Raw genomic sequence first — 26,930 nt, 5'->3', positions numbered from 1 at the left:
CTAGGATCACTTATTATCCGCTCTTTGTGGTCCCTTGCTCTCTTCCTGCCTTTATTTTGTTTGTCCTTGTTTATCTCCGCTGTCTCCAGTGCCATTGATTATCCTGTCCTTCAGTGTGTGCATGACTGGGCACTTTCCAGCTTTTTGGTCAGACCTCCAGAAACCTTCCTCTGCCGTCAGCTCTGCGTTGATGTATTTTATATCTGTGTCATTGACGCTGTCCCTTGTTGTTTGTGTTTTTTAGTTCTGTAACCCAGAGTGATGTTTATTTGCTTGGCTAGCTTAATTTATCTTCTGACAACTTCCAATGTGCCTTTTTTTCTCCTTTGTTGCCGTGTCCACATTTATCTCTCCAACATTTCCTTCTAGCTGTCCAGTCACCAATTCCACCTGAAAGTGACTGACCACTGTTCTTGTCCGTTCTGCCATTTTTCTTTGACACAGGTGCAGTACATTCATTTTCCTATACTGTGCTTCTTAGATGTGTGTGACATCTAGAGATCCTAGAGCCACTTTAGCTATAGTTCCATCCTCAGGCAGTTCACAGTCTGCAGGCACTGCTGGGGCTGGGGGAGCGCTGGGGCAGGAGCTGGTGTCCTGGGGCTTGGTCATGGTTCCTGGCTTGACCTCGGCCCTGTCTGACTCCCATTGACAGTCTCTAGGTATGTTTTACAAACTAGCTTGGGCCAGAAGTCATTCAGATCTTCTCCAGTAGGTCCTGTGCCTCACTGTTTCAGAGGTCAGCATCATGAGCAGATCATGTTAGGGGTGGGTAGACATGCACCATGCTTCATAACGCATCCCATGACACCTTCTGTCTACCTACATAATACCAAAATTGGTTTTCTTTCTAGAAAAGGGCTAAAAATAAAAAAGAAATCTTGCATTTCAGACTGACACTGACACCCAGATGCCTGTATGTATTTATTTTAACCCATGGTTTAAAATCCTTTGGGTACAGCTGGGAGTCTGTGGGATGTGGGTTATGAGGAAGATGCATTAGTTGAGTGTGAGGAGTTTGATGGGAAGGAAGAAACAGTCCAAAGGCAACAGCAAGGAAATAACTAGAAGATATATTCACTACACATAAGTGAGTATATTATAAAATTCAAGATCAAGAAGGAAGTGTGTGAATAAAATATGGAAGAAATCCTGGTGATGGACCCCAATTATGAAGGCTGTTTCTTACTGTTGGCAGGCAACTAGGGCAGAACTCAGGACCTGGAAGCACTGCTGTGTGGGAATGGGCACTGAGACCTGCAGGAAGAGAGCTGTGCTTAATCCTGGTGCTGCTTTATGGTGCCTGCTAACCTACTTCTGTTGTGAAACCTTTAGTCTTCATTTGCACCGCTTCTCACTTCAGCTACTTATCTTTTCTCCTTTCTCAAGTACTACTTACCAGCTTATCGTGTATGCTGCTGCTGAAGTTGTATTTCTCACTCAGCTCTTCCTCCCTGCAGCCCACAATGAATTTTCCAATAACATTACTGCAGTCTGAGTGCTGCCACACAGCAGTGCTGTGCTGAAAGGGAGGAAACTGGGAGCACCCAGCAGGCAAAGCAGATCCAGAGCACTGCACTCCAGCTGAGGATTCACATTTGTTCTCCATCACCTTTCTCATCACATTCAAATCCATCATTTCTCCTCACTTTTTTTTTTTTTCCCTCCATTTTGACTGCACTTAATTTATAGGCACAACGACCCTGGGTCCCTCTGGTCCCCCCTTGGCTCAGAGCAGGATGCTCAGCACCACGGCCAGGGGCTGTGGGAGATCCTAAGAAGACCCCACACCTCTCTGGGTCCTTCTCCAACTCATTCTGATGCTTTCATTTTTCTTCCAGTCCATGGAAACACTTGGGCCCATTAAGATTTTGACTTTTTTTTTATAGTAACTTAGCAGCAGCATCCATATTCAAACAGCTTTTGTCACATCACCGTCTTTCTGAAACCACTTTCCTGGCTGTTCATTCACCCCTTCCTTTATTTGCTTGAAATTCAAGTGTTACCAGATAACGCTTTTATTTTTCCCTCTCTATTCTCTGCCTTAATGATGAGCATCCAGCATGCTGCTGTTGTTGGGCTGTGTTCTGTTTCCCTGTGTATTAAGGTGTGATTTTCACCTTGGATATACATCCCATTGTCCCTCCGGCCTGCAAGAGCTGGAGGTAGGCTGAAGAAATTAAAAGGTTGTGTGCAGTTTTCAGGCAGCATGGTGGTTCCCCTCTGACTTTAAGACAGATGACATCACTGTCTGAACAGTGTGCTGTAGGTCAGTCGGAAATATGGCTTTGATTCAGAAATTGCTGTGCTAAATTTCATTTCTCTATTATGCAGCGAGTGGTGGTAATTATCCTTTTTGACCTTAGCATCTATTTAAATCAATCATGGGGGAAAGTAACGTGACAGAAAACAAGAGATCCCTCTAGACCATATCCTGACAGCTCTTTCTTAAAGCTCTTTCCCTACAGAACAGCCAGAGCAGCAGTGAGCAATTTTGTAAGGATTTTCAAATTTGTGAGCCATCGTATTAGAAATTTGCAGGGATTTCTTGACGCAAATGTCAGGATTTCTTATCCTGATCATCTATTTTACTTGGATTTGCTTGTAGATTTTCAGAACAGAAATGAATTTGAGACACCATTTAAATGCCTCTGTAATTTATGTAGTCCCTTCTAAAGCTGCAGAGCAGCACTCCAGTCATCAAACACTACAGTTCTTCCCCAGAAAGAGCTTAGCTCACTATTTGTAGCCCAGTTAACTCTATTTCTTGCTGCTTTTGACTGCTGTTCTGCATGGTGTCAGCCATTGTTGTGTCTGGTGGCTGTCGTTACAGGAAAAGCGTGAGAAAACAGGCGGTGATGTTACATCTTAGTTCTGCTTTGAAGAACTTGGTCACAGCATGTGGTTAATTTAGGGACAAACGGGTGATGTTTTATCCTTGATGCCATCTTCTGAAAGCTAGCAGATTAGGCTGCCCAGGGAGGTGGTGGGATCCCTGTCCCTGGAGGGAGCTGTGGAGATGTGGCACTGAGGGACATGGTCAGTGCTCATGGTGGGGATGAGTTGGGGTTGGGGATCTTAGAAGTCTTTTCCAACTTTATTGATCCTATGCTTATAGCATACTTTTGAGTTTCTACTACCGGATTTATATTAATTTCTTTTTTTTATAAAAGTAGAGCAAGAATAGCCCTCGGTGGTGTATGACTGCTATCTGAACTCAGGCCCAGTTAATGATGGATGTAATCCTGGAAGATACCAAAAAGTTGTCATGAAAGAGGTAGATATGGTAGATACCTACAGCCGGTAGGTGTGAATCAAAGGGTAGAATCAACAGGGAGTCAATTCTTAAAGGAGATTTTCTGAAGAATTGACACCAGATCTTAAAGGAGCTCACAGTGATGCTGCTGTGCTGACACGAGCTGATCCAATTCCATTATTTTAATGATTAAAATGTGAAAGAAGGGGAGTAGTGGCCTTGTGGTGCCAAGGGATGGCATCGCTGCTTCTTTGCACTCGGGCTGTATGAAGTAAATAAGTATTTTTCTTGAAATGCATGGCTGAAGGTAGAAGGAATACCTTTGGGTTTCTGAATACATTATAAAACAATCATCTCGTACTCACGTAGCCGGGGAATAAAAATAGTTGGCACATCTATATTGGGAACAAATCATGTCAGAGAATGGAAATTGGATGGCTCTGGGTGGGTGGGTGGCCTCAGGAAGGAGGAGGAAGCATTAATTTGAAATGCATTGACTCATAAAGCTTTTGACACTATCCCATATGGTATTTTCATAAATAAACTAGGTAAATGCGGACTGGTTGAAACCACTGTTAAGTGGGTGCAACACCAGTTGGAAAACCAGTCAGAGAAAGAAAATATCAATATTTTCCTACTGAAGGGGGAGCACGTGTCGGGAAGGATCCCACGGGGTCTGTGCCGTGTTTGGCGTTACTCGGGGTGTTTCTTGACAGCTCGTATGGTGAAATAGTGAGCGCGTGTACGTAAATTTCCCACTGACACTATGGAAATTCTTCAGAGGGCAAGCTTCTAATTCAGAACGGCCCTGTAAATCAGTGGAGTGAAATGGATAAAGACAGCTTCAAGCGACAGAAAATGAAATAAGATGCATGAATAAGAAGAGAATGGCTGACGAGACAGGCCTATTGTTGAGAAATATCTGGGGAATTATGGTGGATTAGCAGCCAAATGCAAATGAACGAAATTACCGCAAAAAATGAGAGCCAGTGATGTGACTGGGGTTTGTAGCAGTAGGAGAGCCATGGTGAGGGCTTGGTGAGGTGCTCGTTTGTGGGAGGGAGCAACACCAAGCTGTGGAATCATTCTGATTTAAGTCAGTATAAGTAATAACTTTGTTGTTTTATATGAAACAACTTCAGCAGACATTCACCTCGTGTTCATTAGCAGTAGAATCCCAAGTGGTTTGGCTTGGAGGGGACTCTGATGCACAGTCAGTCCCAAAAAGGGCCTCCTTCCACCACCCCAGGCCATCCAAAACCCATCAGCCTGGCTTTGCAGGGCTGGAAAACCTTCCTGATTTCCCTAATTTTTGTTTAAATTTAGTTATCAACTTCTGTTCAATTTATTGATAGCTTGGGCTATAGCAGAGCTGCCTTTTGACGTATGAGTGATTCACTGAAAACAGAGACAAGAGAAACAAGGAGTGGGACTGCATTTATCAAGGCCAGAGACCTCAACAAAACCCTGATCACCCTATTTGCCAGGACTTAGACCCATGGGAGTTCCTTGGGGTTCCACTACTGATGACCAGGATCTGCACCATGGCTCTATGGGGCTGCAGAGGTGATGGGGAGGGACAGAGCTGGGTGGGGATGAGCAGACGAGCAGAGATTGCTCTTCTCTTTGTCATCTGAAGGAATGAAAATCCTTGGAGCATTTGTAACATGGTGCAGTACCGCATAGGCTACTTAGGTGGGCTTGGTATTGTCAGGCTGGTGGTTGGATTTGATAATCTTAACAATCTTCTCTCACCTAAATGATTCTATGAGGAGTTCAGCCTGAAAACAGCAGAAATGCTGAGGCTGAGGGTTATGTTCACTCACCCACCTGAATGCCGATGATATCAGCGCTGTCGAGACTACCTACACACAGCAGCCTGGCTGGGAGCATGGGGCAGCCAGGGCCATAGCAATGATGCTACACCTTAACCAAGGCCAGCACAAAGTCGGTTTTTGAGAAGCAGGCATACGTGCCATGACTGTGCTGTGTGTCAGCAGCACCGTCACGTGTCACTGCTGCTCTGTGCTCTGCTCACTGCTGCCTTGCTGCAAGCCACCATACTGCAGCTGCTCTGAATGGGCACTGATTGCCGTGCAGACATTCAGGAGATGATACACTGATGAGGTTTACAAAGAATTAAGCTCGTCTGTAGCTATCTCAGGCTTTCCCTGAGGAGCTGAATTCAGGAAGAGGCAAACTCTGCAGAAACAAGAGTGGAAGATGCACGTCAGCAGAACTGAAATGTGCTTTCCTGGTGCAGTCGTGAGGGCTCTGCTCTGAGAGATAACGCAGAGTGCCCTCTGCAAACAGGGCAGCATTTGATGTGAGCTGCTAGGAGAGAGGGCACAAGCTGAGTTGCTTTTAGTTTGAACCAGATCTGAAGTATGTGCATTTCGTAGCGCAGGATTCCCAGCACCAGCTTTGTATTTTAATACTTCTGCTCTCTGAAAGCAGCGTGCATACCTATAACATTTTACAATCGTGGCATCTTAAGTTTGTTAACATTGGGCAAGACCTCCAAGGTCACAGAGACCAGCCATCAACCCATCCCCATCACACACACTCAGAGATAATCACAGAATCATTAAGGCTGGACAAGATCTCTAGGATCATCAAGTCCAACTGTCAACCCATCACCACCACCCACAGGATGCCATTAAGCCCTACGCTTCCTCCTGCCCACCGCATGTCGATGTTCTCCTTGATGAGTAGATGTCTGTGTGCTGGAGTTGGCACCACCTGCCAACACGGTGATATATTCCTCCCAGGGTGCATCTGTTTGTTGTGGTGATGCATTTGTTGGGCAACAAAGCTGGGGAAGGGTCTGGAGCACCAGGGGAGGTTCAGGTTGGACATCAGGAAGTGTTTCTCTGGAGGAATGGTGATGTGGTGGCACAGCTTTGCAGGGAGGTGGTGGGGTCACCATCCCTGGAAGTGTTCAATAACCATGGAGATGTGGCACTGAGGGACGTGGGCAGTGGGCATGGTGGGGTGGGCTGGGGTTGGACTTGGGGGTCTGAGAGGTCTTTTCCAACCTGAATGATTCTGTGAATCTGTGACTTCTAAATGCAGATGAAAGAAATCAGAGATATGCTAGGAACGGTGTTCAGTCTCGCGTTAATTGAACTCCCTTCCTTTTTTCCTCCTTTCAGAAGCAGAAATGCTAATCATCATTAACGCTATAGCTGTTTGGAGTTCAAAATGTGGCCATTTCTGCCGGGCTTTTTCTTTTCACAGGAGCACGTGCGTGGAGTTATAATGAGTAAGGTCTCGGAATCTCAATTCTGGTGGCTGTAGCGATGTGTCAGCCATAGTGCACATCTAAAATAAAGCTTTTCAGCACTTGGCTGTAGTCAGCCCTCACAAAGTGTGGATTGCTTAAGAATTCCTCTGTGCAGTGGTTAATGTGAAGTCTCTTTCTTGCTACAAACCCATTATTACAGAGGTTGCTCGTTGCCCAGAGGGGGTGATGTAGGTAATTCAACTTTCCTCCTTTTTACGAGGTCTCACTCTGCTTCTGGCAGGCTCCTCTGACATGTTGCTGCACGTAGCAGAGAAGAAAAGAGTCTGTATGTCTGGAAAACGAGAATTGTGCTTTCATAGCATGTGAATATTGATGCTAAAAGCAATAAATACCGCGTTTATAAAGCTTAGAGACAAATACTTCCTGGACATGTGCGGAGAAGGAATTAACTGCGGTTTGTAAGTTGAAAGAGCAGCTTGAATACCTGACACAGAAATGAAGAATGGAATGTCTTGTACGCTTCTATTTTGGGAAGAAATGCCTGTTATGTTCAGATAAGAGTGACACGATGGTGGGACAGCAGGCTGGGTCTGCGGGCATTGCTCACCTGCCTGTGGGGAAGCTCCAGTGTAGGAAAATTGCTGCTGACTTTGTGTTCAGTGCCTGGGACCAAAGAAATAACCGTTTTGCTGTGTTCTGTCAGAGGTTCTGAGATGCTGCTGTTATGGTGGAATGCATCACATACCCATTGGGCTGCATACAGTGTTATGTAAGGACCCGCTGACAGGTGGTAGTTTTCATAGTACCAGCCACTGCATCTTTTTGTTTTCTATCACACTCCTTATCTCTTTGCTGGCCCTTTTGTTACATGAGAGAAAGAGAAGAAGCTGAGCGCTTCCTGTTCCCATTCCAGACACTAGTAGAGCTGCAGCCTTGCAGGGTTGGGCTTATCCTGGGGATGGCAGCAGGTCAGTAGGATGAGTCCTGCCCAGGTTATGTGAGTTATATGAGGAGGCAACATCTCGCCCAGTCTTGGTTCCACAGCAAGTTCCAGAGTGGCTCCATGAAGACCACCGTGCTGGTGAAAGCATTACCAGTGACCATGTGCACTGCACACAGGGGCACCAGATGGTTCCCTGTTCTAATCTCTAACTGCACCGGGTATCCTTTACATGTGACTCATATTTACCCTTTTAATTACTCATCTATTTGTTTTAATTTTTAACTGTTTTAATTTGTTAACTGTTTGTTTCAATGTTTAACTGTTTGTTTCGTTAAAACCCATTAATTATTTGCTTTGTATTCACCTTGTGTTTTGTTTGCTCTTTTTGCCTCCACCATCACCAGGTTGCAGTGCAAGGCGGACGCTGCTGGCCGATTAGCTGATGAGCATGCACTGATTGCAACCTATGTGAGCCGGCTGCAGCGCGGGGCACGGTTAGTGCTAGGAGAGCTTCTCATTTCCACCTTCAGGTTTTTCACAGCTAGCTCATGGCTGTTGTGCCCACCTTGTTCTGTTACTCAAATTGCTCTTCCTTCTCCCTGATGGTTATCCGTCTGCATCCCTTGTGTAGCCATAGACATTGTTTCACCCTCTTGTACCTTTTGTTGACCTGGGCTAAAACTCTGTTAGTCTCATCGATGTGAACTGCATAATACAACAACTTCATGGCTTCACCAAAGGAAGGTCATGCCTGACCCACCTGGTAGCTTTCTGTGATGGACTGACGTCATTGTTGAACAAAGGAAGGGCAGCTGGTGTTTTCCACCCAGACTTGTGCATGGTCTTTAACATGGTCCTGCACCACATCCTTATCTCTACCCAGCGGAGATGCAGATTTGAAGGCTGGAATATTTGGATAAAAATTGATTGGAAGGTTGCTGCCAGAGGGTTGCTGTCAGTGGCTGTATGTCCAGGTGGAGGCGGTGATGAGTGCTGTTCCCAGGTGTCCATCTTAGGGCCAGTGCTCTTCAACACCTTTATCATAGGCAATGGGATCGAGTGCACCCTCAGCAGTTTACTGATGACACCAGTCAGGGTGGTGCTGCTGACACAAGAGAAGGGAGGAGACCATCCAGAGGGACCTGGACAGGCTCAAAAAATGGGCATGCATGAACCCCATTCCCGAAGGGGCCCAAGGCCAGGCTAGATGGGATCCTGGGCAGCCTGGTGGGGGCACCCAGCCAACAGCAGGGGTATTGAAACTAGGTGATCTTTAAGGTCCCCTCCACCCCAACCACCCTGTGACTCTGTGATTCTTTTTGTGCCCTTCCAATGAAATGCTTTGAAGAATTCATTTCATTTTTTTTCAGTGTTAGTGTTTGTGCACATTCATATTTCATATCTGTGTAGAAAAGTTCTACCCTAAAGCTCCAAAGCAGAGTTCTTCCATTTCATCACAGGACATAGCCAAAGGGCTTCCATATTCCACTTTTGGACATAATTAGATTTTGCCTTTGCAGGGACAGAGTTATTGTGCTGGAAGGGAATAGGAGGCTTAGTGATTCGGGGCTCTCTCCATGTTTTTATCCTATGGATAACATTTTTAGAGCCTTATTTCACCACTGCCATGTAGATATTTGTATTCCACTGCTGTATTTATGGAGTGCATTCTGGCTTTCCAGATCTCCGGAGAAAGTCAGTTTGTTTCTTGACAGTGAGTCACTGTTGTCTGCTGAACTGAAAGCCCATAATATTGTTCACATGACAATAAACTGAAGGAATTACTGCAATCACCAGATTTAAGATACAAAGAAGTTACTGCATCCTGCGGAATACGGCGGTGAAATATTGGACGTGCCTAATAGCTGCCGTGTTGCAACCCATTGCAGTAGAGGTTTTCACTCATTTAGGTCTTTAAATTAAAAAATGCCTTTGGTATGGTTACCAGAGTAACAGTGCACTCCTGGAAGGAGCCAAATGCGAAGAAAATAATTTAAATCCCACTCTCTTTGTGCAAGGGAGTGTTCCAAGTCAAAACGAGAGAATGCTTCCCCACATTCCTGGTGAAATCTGTACTCCATTGTCACGTCTTTTGATCTTTTATTTCCTCCTTTTTTTTGGCCAAAAGAGCTGAAGTGTAAGTGTGGCAGTCCTGACGGGCTGCAGTGACCATCACTCCCCTTCTGTCATCTTGTGTTCTCTAACCAAAAAAATCTACCCGTGCTGCATAAAGCTTAGAGCAAACAGAGCTCAGTGGATTTCATTTGTTTTACAACAATCTATTTTTCCTTTTCTTCTTTTTTTTTAACCTACAGTTTTGTTATTTTTATGCGTTTTCTATTCTGCATTGCCTGCAGAGTAGTTGGACACAAGATCTGTGTGTTTCACCTGCGGTCACTTGACCTAGGTGGACAGATGGCTGGTTAGCTGCTCAGATGGTCTGATTTCGTTTCCTTTTAAAATCCTGACCCTGAAACTTCAATTATCTTCAGTGCAGAGTGCGAGGAGAAAATCACTCTCCTTAAGGATATTCTGTCCCCAAGATTTTACTCTTCAGTCACCGTTGGAATCATAGAATAGATACATCCATTCACCGAGGTTGGAAGAGACCTTCAAGATCGCCAAGTGTAACCATCAGCCTGATGCACCAAGTGCCACCACCATGTGGGTCAGAGTAATCCCAGATATGTAGACAGTCTGGGAAAAGAACTCCTCCAGAGTAGCCCTGCAGAGAAGGACCTGGGGATCCTGGTGGCTGAAAAACTTAATATGAGTGAACTGTGTGCTCTTGCAGCTTGGAAAGCAGATGGGGTCCCTTCCAACCCAAGCCATTCTGTGGTTCTGTGAAACCATGTCCCTTAGTGCCACGTCCACATGCCTCTTAGGTTTCTCCAAGGACCCCACTGCCCTGGGCAGCTCCTTCCAGTGCTACCATCTGCGTGAAGAAATTATCCCTAAGATCCAACCTAAACTTCCTCTGGTACATCTTGGGACCTAGTTCATCTGGGTTGACTCCTTGCACCTTCAACTCAGTGCTGGAAGAATAAACCAAACCTTGTGTGCTGCCCTCTGCCACGTCTCTGCATCATGGATTCCTGAGGTCACCAAGCAGCCACCGTGCCCTGTCATCTTTTCTTACATCATTTACCCATCCCTCAGCCCTAGCCAATAATTTGGCTTTCTTGGCTCATTTCCGTGTTAGTGTTTGGCAACAGAGCATGGGTATGCCTTCACCGGACCTCTCCATCTGCTTTGCCAGGATGTCATCGACAGGCTGAGTCTCCAGAGGATTAGTGGGAGATCTCACAGTTCGACTGTCAGTGCTCTGCAACAAGCACAAAGCTGCCAGTTTGGCACAATGTTTTTAGGACATGGAAACCTCCAGCATTACCTTTCCAAAGTTCTGCTGCATCAGTGTTCCCAATCTGCTTCTGGACTAAAAGCAAATGCAAAATGCTTTTTCTTTTTTGTTTTTAATTACAACTTTTCTCCAAGAAAGTAAGAAATTGTCAGTAGTTATTTCCTAATTCACTTAAGTATGAACAAATAATTGTTCCAGGAACTGAGAGAGTAATTAGGAGAGTAATTAGCAGATGATGGACAAGGTGGAAGGGATGGAATGGCCTGCATTCCTGTAAATCAGGAAGACTCAACCAGGCTAAATTACAGAGGAAATCTGACCAAAACAGGTATGAAATTCAGTAAGTGGAATGGGAAAAATTGTTCTTCCTTACCCAAAAAAAAAAAAGTCAGAAAATTGGTGTGAGGACCTGTAAGGAGATCATCAGGCCTGGAGTGGAGGCTCTGTTTTCCTTCCCTTAATTCTGAGACTCCGAATCTCAGAAGAGTTCAATTTGTTCAATTTGGCATTATAAAAATAAATCTGTGTTTTTATATAGATGTGATTTATATAGTATAGATGTGGTTCTTTAAACGTCAACATAAATCTGTGAAATTGAGCTTAAACAAATGTAAATTATCTCGTAAAGCAGTAAATGGGGACTGAAAGGAGCTGTTGTTGTGCATTAGATATGTATCTGTGCGCTCTGTTTTCTGCTGTGTGGTTACAAATGCACCCAGGTAGGGCTGCACGTTATTTACGGCTGCCCACGAGGTGTTGGTGAATCCCACATCAAACACTGGGAGCAGCTTTGGGAAGGCTGTGCTGCAGCACGAAACACATTGCTCATTTCCATGCTAATGCTGGTTTTCAGCTAACCATGTTTTGGTTTACATAACTAATTGGCTGGCTCCCTGTTAAAGGGAGACTGTACTGAAAACCTTTGTGCAGCAATAAGGTAGCGAGCAGCTGCTGAGTTGTTCAGCCTGATGCAGTCCAAGATGTGAGGACCACATCTTGCATGGCCACGTCCCTGCATAGCTGGGTGTTGGCCTGATCGTGGTGCTGGCATTCAATTCCCATTGTTTGGAGACTGGCTGTCCTGAGCTTCCCTCTGGACATGATGACCTTAGAGGTCTTTTCCAATCCTGACGATTCTGTGATTCTATTTAGGAACGTGGTTTAGTGGGCATGGTGGTGATGGGTCGACGGTTGGACTTGATGATCTCAGAGATCTTTTCCAACCTTAACAATTACATGATCCTATGATTACGATTATTTTGATTTCTTAATTAGTAAAGATCAATTATTTTTATCACTGAAAACCAGAGTATATGAATCATGGAAGAAATGCTACAAGACTCAAAGTCTCAAGAACAACCCCCGCTTGGAAGAGGGATGACAAAGAGTGTGCAGTAGGTTGTTCACGTCATCTCTTTGCTGTGAGCACATCCTGGCAGTGGCCCGTCCCCACAAGGCTGACGGTTGTCCTTGTCCCCACAGTGTTCTGGACAGCCCAGGCCGGCTGGACGAGGAGCACCGCCTGATCGCCCGCTACGCAGCCAGGCTGGCCGCTGAGGCCAGCAACACGGTGAGTAAACGCGCTGGCCCCGCTCTCTGTGTTCCTCTGCTTTGCTTGGTGTGCTGTGCAGGAGGTGTTGGTCAGAACTTAATTAGCAGCTTGTTTGACATCTTCATCAATGACCTGAATGAAGGGATAGAATGTACCCTTAGTGAGTTTGCTAATGATTCAAAGCTGGGAGGAGCGGCTGACATACCAGAAGGCTGTGCTGCCATCCGTGAAGCCTAGACAGGCTGAGAGTTGGGCAGAGAGGAACTTGATGAGGTTCAACAAGGGCAAGTGTCAAGTCCTACACCTGGGGAGGAGTAACCACATGCATCAGTACAGGTTAGGGACTGAGCTGCTGGAGAGGAGCTCTGCAGAAAAGGATATGGGGGTCCTGGTTGACCAACAGTTGACCAACAGTTGACCAGTGGTTGACCAACAGTTGACCAGTGGTTGACCAGTGGTTGACCAATGGTTGACCAACAGTTGACCTGGTTGACCACCATGAGCTATGGGAGATGAGAGACTGCACAGGGCAGTCCTCCCTGCCTGCAGAAGAGAGAAGTATGCAGGCACACGAGGAAAAGAAATTGTGCATGGACTGTGAAATGTCATGGACTGTGTTCATGCATAAAGAGCCTGAAAGAGAGGAAGGGAAGCATTTGTATGTTTGTAAGTATGCAAAGTCAGTATCTTCTTCATCTTTTCATTACATCTTGCTGGAAGTTTGTGCTGAATTGCTTTTACTCTAGCCAGTGGTGGAAGAATTCTTACTCTTGAGTTTTATTTATTTATTTATTTATTTTGGTCCTACTGATGGAAACTAAAATGTCACAATATGGGTACAATATTTATATATTTAAGAATCTGTTGATCACCTCGACCTGTTTGTGTGTACTTCGTAGATCAAAAATGAGGCGACTTCTTTGGATGTAAAGGAAGGAACATTTAGAGCTTATGGAGACTTTTCAAAGGCCTTTGAAAAACTACTCCTTCATTCCATCATTCCATCAATCCATTCTGGCATTCCCTACGTTATCTGGTAGAGTGATGGCAAAGCACCACTGGGGACTGAAGTGTAGAGGTGAAAGAAGGATGTAAAAATCATGGTACGGTGTTTGCTTTGCACCCAGAGCTTAATAGCAAGGAACCTAAGGTTCTTTACTGAGTCCAGTGTTTTATTCACAGTCAAAAACTACTAAACAGCCAAAAGGGACATACTTTTCATTATCTGAAGAAATCAGATTTTCAGGTGCTCTTTCAAATGCTCTCTGTATCATGGCAGCTTCTGATCATTTCTTGCCAGTGGGAGATCTCCCTGGAGGAGCATCCTGGGGAAAGTTCATAGCGTGGGACATGGGATGGCTGAGATTTTCCATCTGCGTTCCTTTCTTTTAAGATTCTTCTTATAACATCATATCAAAGAGATGGGAGCTACTCAGAGGCTGGGAAATAATGACAAGCCCAGTCCAAAAGCCATTCATTGATTTTACAGCTGCCAGCTTTACAGGCATGATCCAGTAGGACATGCAGGCAAGGGACTGATGTTATAAGTAGAGGAAAGAAACAGTGTGACAGCTCAAAAATATCACAGAAAAAGAGAAGAGCTGCAGAATCCTGCGAGCTGAAATTGCGGGTTCTTAATGCTAGAAAAGAAGTTCTGACCCCTGATTACATTACAATAATGTAAGATAGGTAAGTAACAATGGGAGATTTCAGCTACCCACATAGAGACTAAATCAGAGCCTTTTCAGAGGGAGAAGCAAAAGCTCATTTGGGTGCAGTAAATGGCATTTCTGCAAACAGCTTGTTTTGCAGTCTGCAAAAAGAATCTCTCTGGGATTTGTTCCCAAGTGGTGCACCGGGATGAACTCGTGTGGTGTTGGCAGTGTCTGCTGGTCAGTGGGAGCAACCATCACATGTGTGTGTTTAGCAGCGGGAGGGAGATCATCAAGTAAATCCAGGATGCAGATACTCAGTTTCATTAAGGGGAGCTGTATAAAAATGAAACAATCATGAGGAAAAAAAAAAAATATCTGAAATGAGTAGTCTGAAAAACAGGAAACCTATAAGCTGCCTGGAAAACATTCAGAATGCTCTCTTGGAAGCCCAGGAAAGCAGCAGAAGGAAAACAAAACCATATAAGAAGTTCTCTTTCTGGGTTAATAAGAAAGCTAGAGGGATGTCCTAAGGTTGGCAGTTAGGAAATGGAGAACTCTCCCAAGTGAAAAGAACAAGAAGCCCATAAACATGGCTGGTTAAATGTTAACCAGAAACTCAGAGACAGGAGGGGAACTGGAAAAGCACTTTCTAAAGGTGGCTGAAATCCATAGCAAAAAGATTTTCAGTACTGTCAAAGGTAGGATAATAACCAGGGAGTCAGCAAGGCTCTTTGAAAACCAAGGTATTTCAGAGTAGTCGGGGATAGTAAGACCAAAGCAGAGAGTTGTTTGCATCTGCCTTTACTGCTGAAGGTCGTGTAAGATATTCTCTGTAGGAGAGATATTCTCTGCCAGAATAGTCAGTGGACAGCCTGAATCCAACACCCATTCAGAGATCCAGTGAAAGAAACATAATCACTGATCATGACAAGAAGAGACAAGCAGAAGCTGCAAGAAGGAAATTCTAATGATGTATTTAAGAAAAACATTTCACCACGATGATGGTCAGATATTGGAAGAGGTTGTCCATTGAAGGAGTGGTATCTTATCCTTGGAGATGCTCAGAGCTCATCTGGAAGCGGTCTCCAGCAACATGCTATGGATTGGGCTAGAAACCTCCCGAGATCCTTCCTCACCTGAATTGTTGTATGAATGTGAATCTTAATGAAAGTAGGGGATGGGGCCAAGTGCCGTAAAGGAGCTGTGGAGTGTTTGGAGACTTTGAAACCAAGACAGACCAGTATCTGTTGGGAATACTGGAGATACACTGATGTGTACAAAGGCGTTCCTTGATGTCCTCTCCAGCCCCACTTCTCTGACATAATACTCATTATTTTTTTACCCTGACTGCAAGAAATTAAGAGGGCTCCAGATGCAGAGGCTGTTCATACTGCAGCAGCCTGAGGCATGGTTGCTTATTCTCCTCTTTGAAGTGGCTGACAGTGATCGCTTCTGGAAATTGTACAGTGGACGATGTGGTGATGGATCTGACCCAGTCCATCAGCTTCTGCTTTTTCTCAAATTAGATAAAATGTTCAAGCTGCCTTCTGCAGGCTGGTTATTATAATAAATGTCACTTGTAATATGAACGCAAATACATTCCATTAATGTTTTTTAGGGGAACCATCTTCGCTTGAAGTCTTACTGGCCAAAATAATTTGAGGCGGATCTCAGAGTCAATTCTTGAAATCCAAGTCTGTTTCTTCTTAAAGAAGAAAAATGAATGGGCAGAGAGGAGAATAAAGGAGAATGCATCATCTGTCACCCGATACATGTAATTTACTTACTCACTAGTGCAGCAGAGGCTCATGGCATGCAACCAGTGCAATTACACCCCAGTAGGCAGCAGTCCAGTCTGTGTTCACTCAGAAGAAGCTTTGACTGGGTTGCTCTTGTTTTCTTCAAGCCAGTCTTCGGAGGACAGATTCCTTTTTGTTGAGTTCAAGTTGCTCAGGGCTATGCTTGGTCTTTCCAGTTCGGTCAAGCAGAGTGCTGTGCGTTGTAGGTTGGCCACAGACTGAGGAGGTGGAAAGCAAAAGAGAGAAAAGCAGAAGGTGACAAGGGGAATAAAGAGAAGAAATCAACAGAAAGAAAACCAGAGTTCACTGAAATCACTTATTCCAAGGTCAGGTGGGAGTTAGGGAAAGATTCTTCCCCAGAGGACGGAGGACGTGGAACAGCTCCTAGGACAGTGGGCTCGGCCCCAAGCTGCTGGAGCTCGGGGGGCATCAGGACATCACTCTTAGACAGAGAGTTTGGGTTGGGGTGGTGCCATGTGAGAACATGGTTGGGCTCGATGGTTCTTGGGGGATCACCAGCATGCTCCTGGCAGGGCTCTGCTGACCTCGCTACTGAGAAAAGCACGAGCACCTAATAAATAGGAGAAAATACTCAATTATGGATGAGTGGCTAACTAGGTTGAGTTATGTGGATGAGTTAGCAATAATTAGGTTCCTGCCCACACAGCTCTTTTTTGAAAACAGTGTGTGGTTGCCTTCTTCCCTCAACATTAAGCACTACTGAAAGCCTGTCATCATCTCATCTCATTAAAGCTACTGTACCTACAACCTAAATAACGTTCATAATATTCTCCTTAACTAATTATTCTTATTTCAGGCATTAGGTAATATTTCATACATGGGGTTTTTGTTTGTTTGTTAGTTGGTTTTTGGTTTTTTTTTATAAGTAAAGAACAGTAAATCAGATTTGCTGTTGTACATCTTTTCAGGATAAATCTACAGGTTCATTCTTGGATCTTCTCCTGCACACAGGATTTACCTGAACCATTTCTTGTTGTTTCTGCTTCTCTGTCTTGATTATAAAGAATGCTCTTCAGTGATGAAGAGGAGCAATAATGCTCCAGGCTTCCATCACACAGTGCAGTCCTTACAGCAGGGAAATGGGAAGCTGATGCCTACGGGAAGCTTTAGTGGGTTTTGACAGGCTCTTCCAAATCCAGCTGATGGAGGAGTGCAACTGCTCACCTTTTTTTGGAACGTGATTAAAAAGTGTAATTAAATCCTCTGCTTCTACCCCAAAAAGTATACTCTAGTTCCTTATGGTGAATCTCGATCCAGCTTTGAGATCCAGCATGGCATCTCTCAAGCTTAATGCTCTGCCATAGAATAACTGAAGCACAGTGCTAGAAGGTTTCACTGTTCCTATATGATATGAAAGGTTTGGAGTAGATTTTATAACCATCCTCTTATAGATATCATTGCTGGGAGAGGACAGAGCTTGCCATTTGGGTGATCCTCAGAACTTTCAAGGTTTCAGCATTCAGGCTGAGCACGAGAAAAGCAGAAAATAATGACAATTGTACTTTCAGCCATGTTTGCATAACATTAAAACTTTTTATTTAACATTTTACTTTTTATAATTGGAGTCTTCAGCTTGAAAAGCTTTGGCTTTGGTCTTGCTGCTGTTTGGTTTGAAACTGCAGACCTGTGTTATGATTCAGTGGATCGAAAGACTTCTTACTTTTCAAGCCCCACTGTACTTCTGAGTCCTCTTACCCTGAATGAACTCTGCAGATTGTTTCTGTGAGGACCTGCAGGGATCAGGGTTTGGCCATATTGTATTATTGCCTTAGGATCCTGTGATCAGAAATGGTAAGCCGTGTCCAGCAGGGAAAGATCTCCATTATTGCTTCTGTGCCATAATAGCTGGGGTTACTATCTGTATGGTATTTTCACTCCTCACCGACAAGGAAAGCCACAAAGGACAGGTTTCCTCCCCTGTGCTCTGTAGGAATTCACTCACTGAAGAAGTACAGGCTGTCCAGGATGAAACCCAAAGGGGTATCTGCACCTTTGGATGGTGGTGACCGTGGTGGTGGTGGGTCAGCAACTGGGCTTGATGATCTTGGAGGTCTTTCCAACCTTGGTGATTCTAAGAGTGGACATGGTGGGGATGAGTTGATGGCTGAACCTGCTGATCTTGGAAGTATTTTCCAACCTTAGTGATTCCATGATACTGTGAGTGAGTGAGCATGGTGGGGATAGCTTGAAGGTTGGACTTGGTGATCCCAGAGGCTGAACCTTAGTGATTTCATGATTCTATGATATCTCACACTTTCAAATTATCTCCTACTAATTAGAAAGGTTTCTCTCCCTGCACGATCTGCTGCTTTCAGAAGAGCAACAGCATCCTGGGATTTCTGCAAAAGATGAGCCAAGCTTCATTAAGCTGTTCACTCCCTTCCTTATGACGCTGTATTTTTCTTCATGGGCTTTAGCAACAGGATACTTGCCTGTTACAAGGGAGATAGTTGCAAGTCTCGAGTAGGTTGTAAAACAGTTTGGAGGATTATTGATCAGTGATGACTCAAGGAAAGATGACTCAAGGAAAGATTCAGACTACTCATCCTGCAAGCAGAGTAACTGATAAGACATTTTCAGTTCAGATATTTTCAATGCTTGAGCTACTGCTGGAAAAATCACCCAAAAATGCAACCTGAACACAAATACTTCCTCCCACCATAGAAAGATATTGGGGGGTGGGGGGGAGTAAAAAAGAAATTAAGATCATGGCTTAAATTAGTTCTTTGTTAATGACATTGTGACAGTCAGGGATTTCTTTAGTTTCTGTGAAATAATGCCATTTTCTGCACAGGTGTTTGGAGGTTTATAAATCAATCCGAAAGAAGAGTGGTAACAAGAATGATAAAGGAGGAAAAAGGAAGGTTGAAGAGAAAGCCTCATCAAAGAGCCTGAGAAGTGATGGGAGCAGAAAAGTGTCTGGGAGTCAGGTTTTTTTTCTGGCTTGAAAGGATGAAGTTAGAAATGAATCAAAACAGGAGAGATAGGAAGTTGTTTATTCAAACTGCATCCATTAAGTTCAGAAGCCTGAAAACAGGGAAGATCTCTAATCTCCTTAGATGTGATAGAAAGATGAGTTATAGGATATCTGAGGGTGTTTTGGAGGAAGGTTGACTTATTTTCGAGGGAAGAAATGTTCTGAGACATTCCTGTTTACAGCACTGCTCTGTTTTGGAGTAACAGATATGCTCCACGTTAGGTCCGTTCAGCTCTGGGCAGACATTTAGCCATGGAACTTAAAAAAAAACCACAACACACTGCAGTCCACTCCGGATAAAGAACATCGAGGCAATTTGTGCCAATCTGTAAATTCATCTACTGGTAAAACGATTTTCCTGAATCCTAACTTAATTACTCCTTGCTTGGTTTGCATTCTCCTGCCTCGGGGGACATCAAGAATAATATACGGCTTTCCTCTTGGCAGTAAGCGTAGTGTATTTCAGATTTTTTATGTTGTCTCCTCTTATTCGTTTATTCTCTTCTGTCTTTCAGTCCTTGCATATTGTCTTGGACTGTCTCTGGTGATGGGGCATCTGCCACATCTCTGGGCAATCTGTTCCAGTTCTGTGCTTAATCCTTTTGCCCCCCACCTTGTGGTGATAGTGGGGGTTGTCGTGACCCAGGTGCAGACCTTGTACTTGGCTTTGTTGAATCTCATGAGGTCTTCCTGGGCCCACTGCTCAGACTGTCTGGGTCTCTCTAGATGGCGTTGCATCCCTCTGGTGCATTGACTGCACTCCACTCTTGGTATCACCCATGAATTGCTGAGGATGCACTCAATCCCACTGTTGATATCACTGATGAAGATACCAAGGAGCACCAGTCCCAGTAGTGACCCCTGAGGGACAGTCATCACTGATCTCTATCTGGACATGCAGCCATTGACTGCTGCTCTCTGGGAACGATCTCACAACCAGTTTGTCATCCGTTCAACAGTCTGCCCATCAAATCCATATCTTTCCAATTTGGAGAGAGGGGTGTTGTAGGGGACTGTGTCAAAGTCTTACCAAAGTCCAGACAGATGATGTCAGCAGCTCTTTCCTTTTCCATTGATGCAGTGACCCCACCATAGAAGGCCACTAGGTTGGTCAAGCAGGACTTTCCCTTGGTGAAGCCATGCTGATTCTCCTGTACCAGCTCCCTGCCTTCCATGTGCCTTAGCACAGCTCCAGGAGCATCTGCTCCATGATTGTGTCCAGCACAGAGGTGAGGCTGGCAGGTCGGTAGTTCCCTTTTTACCTATGTTCAAAAAGGGTGTGATGTTTCCCTTTCTCCTGTCACTAAGGGTTTTACCTGACTGCCACAACTCTTTAAATATGGTGGATAGTGACTTGTTGGCTACATCAGCCAATTCTCTCAGGACTCTGTGGCTCCACAGAAGTGTGACATTACTGACTCTGTATGGTTTGCAAACCACTCGTATTTACAGGTCTTTTTTTTTGCAGAAGTGCTGCCTTCAGGTGTCAATGCAGTTGACGTGTTTGAAGTAGATACGAGCAGTTGCACTTTTCTTAATAGAATGCAGCCTATTTTTTCGAACCATTTCTAGAATTTCTCACATAATTTGGTATTTAGTCTTGTCCTCAAGAGTGCTGCCTGCTCGTCACAGTGAGGTACAGTGTGCAGATCTGAAGCAAATGCTGTACTGAGTTCAAGAGTGAAGGGAATGTTATAGCATTGAAATGAAAGCACAGGATGTTAAGGGTTTCTCTCCTATACATTGGATTTGATTATCGCGGTGTAAGGAAAGTAACTTTAACATGATTTATTCTTGCAAACTCCACATTAACTGTCTCAGTAATGAAAACATGAAACTAGCAAGTGGGATACTTAGATTTAATGGGAATGGTAACAAGTTGATGGTTGGGCTTGATGATCTTAGAGGTCTCTTCCATCTTTAACAATTCTATGAATCTATAATTCCCTCTCAAGAGGTCCTTTTGAATCTCAGCAGCTCTGCAATTTGGAGCTACCTTTAAACTTTAAACTGACCCTTGGAAGCAACAGAACAAACAAGAAAGCATTGATCTGACATGCAAAATATCCACTGTGAAGTTTCCTAATGACCTTTTAACATCTGATGATCAAGCGAGCAGCATGGGCTTAGTTCCTCTGCAATGCTGCCTTTTCTCTTGAGGACTTAAGTCTTAAGGATGATTTCAGGCTTTGTACAGGATTCCTGAAGAAAGAGGTTTAGGATGGGATTGTTTTATAGGCAGCCTCCTGGTTTGCAGCAGAACCGAGTGCTTCAGGGGAAGGCCAAGAGGCTGCAAATGGATCAGGCCCATGCTTGTCTTGATGGCAGCAGGACATGGAGAGACCATCGGCATCAGCTTTAAGACTGTTTGAGGAGTTTCTCTCCCCTTTGTCCTGGTTCATTCACACTCCTCCCATTCATTCCCCAGGAGCTGAGGTCTATACCCAACTCTTCCATCCATCTGCTGTATATCTACCATGATGGAAGCCATCTCCCTAGCTCCAAGTTCTCCCAAGGAGAACCTTTTGTGTGTGATGGCCAGGACAGATATGAGTCACATGAGACCTCCTAAGCAGGTGTTCAAGAATGGTGGGGATGTGGACATGGTCATTGGGCACGGTGGGGATGGGTTAGGGTTGAATTTGGTGTCCTCACAGGTCTTTTCCAGCTTGAATGATTCTGTGATTCAAAGCATTTGGCTTCTTCATCTCACAGCCCGTCTGCCAATAGGTTCTCCCAGGAACCATAGATTCCTCTTTAAATGCCCAATACTTTTCTTGGTGGTGGTGATACCTGCTGGTGAAAAGTGTACCAAGCACACAGGGACAGTGAAGCATGAGAATCTCTAAAGATAAAGGCACTGAAAGACTTAATTTAACCCCAGCATCAACACTGAGGTGATGAGTTGGAAGAAGGGGAGAAATGGGACTTAGGGAAAGAACCAAAAGCTCCATGGTCAAATGTTCCCTCCCAGCACAACTTTGCATTAGGGCTGTTGGTATTGCACTGTGTCAATCAGGAAATATGGGACTGGATCCAAACAGTGTTATATGTGGTTAGCAGGTAACGTGTGCTGTGACTGATTTTCCTTTGTTCTCCATCCACCAGCCTCGCCCACCCACAGACCTGGGTTTCAACTTTGATGCCAACAAACAGCAAAGGCAGCTGATAGCAGAGCTGGAAAACAAAAACAGGTGAAAACCAAGCTTTAATTGGTGGTGTTTTAAGAACAACATTTGGGGTTTTGCTTTGTAGTGTTTAACCTTTTGTATTATATCAACCAGATTGTTTTCCTACATCTTTTGTTGGAAGGTGCAGCTGTCTCATTAACCAGTGAGCTCAGTTCTGATGCAGCTGCAGTGCCTGGGAAGCAAATTGTTCTTCTGAACTGATCTTAAGTAATCCCCTTAAACTCATCAGTACTGATTACCAGGAGTTCTGTATTGCTGCCCTCCAGCCCAGCAAACCCCATGGCTGGATAAGTTCATGTGGCAGCATGAGAACCAATCATGTATAAGTGGTGGAGCAGGTAGGGTGGATGAGTATGACTTGGGAGGAATGAGGATTTGTTTCATATATTTTGTTTTCCCTGGAAGAAGGAAGAATTTGGAACAGGCCCAGGGAATAGATGGAGTCACAGTCCCTGGAGGTGTTTGATGTGGCACTGAGGGATGTGGGCAGTGGGCATGGGGGAGGAGGTGGGTTGGGGTTGGACTTGGGGATCTGAGAGGTCTTTTCCAACCTGAATGACTCTGTGAGCTGAGAAAACTAGGAGTCCTGGAAAAAAAGAGGAGAAGGGCTGTAGATGGTTTCCTCCTCTTGTTCCAGAGCGATCATTAAGAAGAAATAACTCTCTGCCTAAGAGAAAACAGAAGGGTACTGCTCTAAAAAGCAAGCTGCTCAGCAGCTGCAGACAGTGTGCAGTGTTGGGTCCCGATGCCATGTTGGCCTCATAGCTGTGTCCAGGTGACCCTGTCTATGGTCTTGGGAGCTGCCAGTGAATGTAAGAAGGTTTGTTTAGAGGAGTCCTGGTCCTGGAGGGTTGGTAATAGGTAAATGCTATACTTACAAGAGAGCCTGCAGGTATTTGAAATAATTCACCAAGATCCCAGATAAGGGAGATCTCAATCAGTGCTGTTGAGGAGCTGTGCAAAAGAGAGAGAGACCTAAGCACTTGGTGACCCTCTTAGAGGCGCATTCTAAACCAGAAGGGCTTTTGAAAAGAGTCGTTTCCAGCCACTATTCAGCACACAGCAATTTCCTACTTCTTATAACTTAAGTAGTAAATTTTCAGTGTGTATTACAGCAATTCATAAGACTGTGCTAATGTACCTGTCCTGGATTCGGATCCGTGCCAGTCATATATGAACAAAATTGCTGTGCTCAGACTGAAGAGCGATGGCAAGAGTGCTTGAAGGGCTATAACAGTGTTTTAAGAGCTGCATGGAGGGTCACTATTCCTCTGTAATCTTCCCTTTTTGTCTGTATAGAGAGATACTGCAGGAAATCCAGCGGCTGAGACTGGAGCATGAGCAAGCATCACAGCCCACACCGGAGAAAGCCCAGCAGAACCCAACACTACTGGCTGAGCTCCGGCTCCTACGGTAAATAGGAATGGCTGAAAGGTGGTGTGCACTTGGCTGATTGGTCTGCTCTGTAGCACAGGTAGTGCTGACTCTTATCAGGGACATCATAAGGCAGGTGGTGGAGTCATTGTCACCAGAGGCATTCAAGAGATGTGAGGATGTGGCACTGAGAGATGTGGGCAGCATGGGGGTGGGTTGGGGTTGGACTTGAGCATCTTGGAGGTCTTTTCCAACCATGATTCTGTGATCCTACAATATCAGCATGTCTTCAGTAACCTCAAATCTTTGCTTTGAGCTGCTGAATTCCAGAGAGTGGTGGCATGTTGCAGTCTTCCCTTTTAGAAATGGATTTACAAGTAAATAAAAATGTCTCTGAACACAAGTTCTCTTTGTACAGTTCAGAAAACTGCCTGCAAAGAATAACTGAGAAGAAAAATAGTATTAATTGCTCATTATATATTGCTCAGAAGGGTCGAGTTGAAGATGAATGTGAGATTAATCAGTGGAACTCTGAAAGTTCCTGCCTACAAATATTCAGACGTACACCCACAGTTGGTGAACAATCTCCTAAGCCTCTTTAAGTTCACATTTTTAAGTGACAGGGAGAAATTGACGGTATTTATAGAATAAAGTGTTGCGTAGTTCGGGTAGTCACAAGGGTGTTCTCTCTAACTGTATTTTATTTCATCTTCTGCTACGAGTTAATTCAGAGCCGAACCTTCAAGAACTGTATTTGTAATCTAAAGTAGGTCCTGAAATTCAAGCTGTTGGCAGCAGCAGCTCTTTGAAAACAACACTGTATTCCATTTGCTGTTGTTGTTGTGGGGTTTATTTTCTGTCCGCTTATGAAATGGCACAACTGTAGGTTTTCCATAAAGCGTAAAGCTCTTGGAATGGAGCTGCTGCAACCAAAGGCAGTTTCTGCATGGTGTACTCCAGTCCTGTGCTGGAAAACATAGAGCTTTCAGCTTCTTTCATTTGTTTCTCATACAGATACTGCTATGTTTTATTACATTTCGTATCTCACTGATATTCTCGTTCTCTTACCTAATGACAACAGCACAGAGATTTTCCAGCTATGGGCTTCTCGTAGCTGTGTGTGTATTTTGTAAATGTTTAAAAACTGGAGAGGACGCGGAAGATGTCAACAGACGTTAAGCAAGAGCTGCAAAAAGGGATGTTGTGAGGCAGCTTGGTGTGTGTTTGCTCAAGCAGAGAAAGATGTAATAAGAACCAAGAGCTTAAATAGGAAACAAGGCACATTCAGACCACAATAAAAGCACGTGCTTTCTAAAGTGAGGCAATAATCACAAGAGCAGTGAGATTTCAGTCTTCTGTAGGTATTCTTAAAGCTAGCTGGGAGGAATTAGACTTGTATTTTGCTAACAGAAAAACCTGAATGGTCATTGCAGCCACTTCTGGCCTTCAAGTTCATAAACGCAGTCGTCACATAGGAGATGCACTAAAGAATAGAAGGTTGAATGTACATAAAAATGCACACACAAATGGCCAAGAACCATCATGGTTTTCAGCCTGGCCTTCTGCATCACATGGAGTAAGAATTTTTTCCCCTTAGTGCTCCTGCCAGACCCTCTCTGACTGGGCTGAAGCATCCACGTCAGACAGACACTCGAGCTTTCATTTTAGAATAATAGAATCATTAATGTGGGAAAAGACCTCTAAGATCACTGAGTCCAGCCCCACCCCATCCCACCATGCCCACCAACTATGTCCCTCCATGCCATGTTTACCCTTTTAGAGGGGATACTACATCCCTTGATACCCTTAACATGATTGCCAGTTGGTGTCTGTGCTCTGCCTGTGCTCAGAGGACTAAAGTCTGTGTGTTATTTCTGACCTTCCCATGCCCAGTGCTGTTTCCAAACCTTCTGTCTCCTTTTCTGGGCTGACTTTGCCCCTGATTTCATCTAAGCACAGTTTACCAAATCATTTCAATTTCCGTGTGGAATTTAGGCTACAAAAGCATGAAAATGTTAATCCGTGGAAAATCAACTTGTCCCAGGTTGAAAAATCTGCAGACAGCGCAGCCCGTGGGCATGAGTCAGCTCTACCACACTGCTGGCAAACGTAACCTTGGATGAGTGCCCTGATGTTCTTTGTTCCTTCTGCTTGCGAGCACTCAGGATGCTCATTTATACACAGGTACCATGGCCAGTTTGTTCCAGGCGTGAGCCTCAGACTGCGTCTCTCCATTTAAGTCTCTGGGGGATGACCTGTCATTTTATATCACTGAACATCTTTTGTCATTGATAAAGAGTTCCTCTTCTTTCTTCACCAAAAGCCATCGAAAAAGAAAGCAGGCGATGTCAGCTGAAGTCAGACAGACGCATTGATATTGATTCTTAATTAATGACTACAGTGAGAGAGCTGTTGATTTTATGGTATTTGTGGAGTCATAGAATGGCTTGAGTTGGAAGGGACCTTTAAAGGCCCTCTGCACCCACTCTCCTGCAGTGAACTGGGGCACCCACAGCTCCATCGGGTGCTCATATTCCACGTGTACCATCATGGAGGACTTGGGCTCAATGACCCTTATGGGGCTCCTCCAACTTGGGATATTCTGTGATCTCCTCATTGCCTTATTTTTGTGATAGGTGTGGGCATTTAGTAACCACATTCTTCAATATATATATATATATTTTAATTGCCTGAAATTGCAAATACTTCATAGTTTTCTGTACTTTTAAGAACCAGTGTAGAAAGAATTCTATAATGTAATTTGAACAGTTTTCTGGCTGGGGTGAGTGTTTGCCACACTCACAGCCACCATAACAAAAGCTCCCTGAACTCAATGGATTGATGCAGTCCAAGTTCCAGATTCTGATGCCCAATTGGTTTACTGGAATTCCCAGAATGCTGCATCTATTGCACATTATGGAAGAACACGGAAACACATCCAAAAATTCAGTCTGCAGTATGCAGTGCCTTTAACTCTGGAGTGAGACGTTATTGTATTCACAAAAATAACTGTGAGTGAATGGATAAGCCTTCCCCATCTGTTTTTCCTTACCATTATTTATTAATACCTGCGGCTGTGATTTGTGGGGTCCGGCATTTCTTAAATCGTATCAGAGAAGGAACCTCTGACATGTGTTGACAGTTTGTCTTTGAATTTCCCTTTATATTAGCCACTATTTTTTTTAACATATAAAACAGAACCATATGGTCACGTTTCCTTACATCTCCCCTAGATAGGCATCTGCAGAAATGCAGTGGTTTTTTTGATGCCAAGGACAGGGAAAGACACTTATTGCCTCCTATTCTTGTCCATGGGTTTGGGGCTGGAAGATTGCGTGTCACATTGCTGGGCAGAAATAGCTCTGCCGAGCCTCCATCCAGAGAGGTGATAGATCCAAACATCTGCAGCCTTTTCTGCTCTCCCCTGCTCTTTTCCTTTCTTTCTTTCCTCCCATAGCTCATTCTGAAGGCTCTGCAGGATGCCTGGCTCTGATGTGCGGAGTGTTCTGAAAAGGAAGCTGCCTTTTTTTCTAAACTGCAACCCTCTGAAAAGA

The 26,930-nt window shown here is 44.4% G+C and overlaps 1 protein-coding gene across 17 annotated transcripts in view; it reads left to right on the top strand.

Annotated features, from left to right (window-relative positions):
- The window catches only part of DTNB (dystrobrevin beta), a 131,661-nt gene that overhangs the window by 63,879 nt on the left and 40,852 nt on the right, over positions 1-26,930 (top strand). For 11 of the 17 annotated variants that reach the window (XM_015859758.2, XM_015859757.2, XM_032443424.1 and 8 more), the window contains 4 exons: positions 7,851-7,940; positions 12,290-12,377; positions 21,920-22,005; positions 23,302-23,415. In XM_015859758.2, coding sequence (XP_015715244.1) covers positions 7,851-7,940; positions 12,290-12,377; positions 21,920-22,005; positions 23,302-23,415 — 378 coding nt within the window. Of the gene's footprint in view, positions 1-7,850; positions 7,941-12,115; positions 12,206-12,289; positions 12,378-21,919; positions 22,006-23,301; positions 23,416-26,930 lie in introns of those variants that run through there. The other 6 variants (XM_015859763.2, XM_015859762.2, XM_015859761.2 and 3 more) reach the window with 4 other exon arrangements.

The sequence above is a fragment of the Coturnix japonica genome, chromosome 3, assembly GCF_001577835.2.
Source record: "Coturnix japonica isolate 7356 chromosome 3, Coturnix japonica 2.1, whole genome shotgun sequence".
NCBI classification, from domain to species: domain Eukaryota; kingdom Metazoa; phylum Chordata; class Aves; order Galliformes; family Phasianidae; genus Coturnix; species Coturnix japonica.
This window is presented reverse-complemented; position numbering and strand designations above follow the sequence as displayed.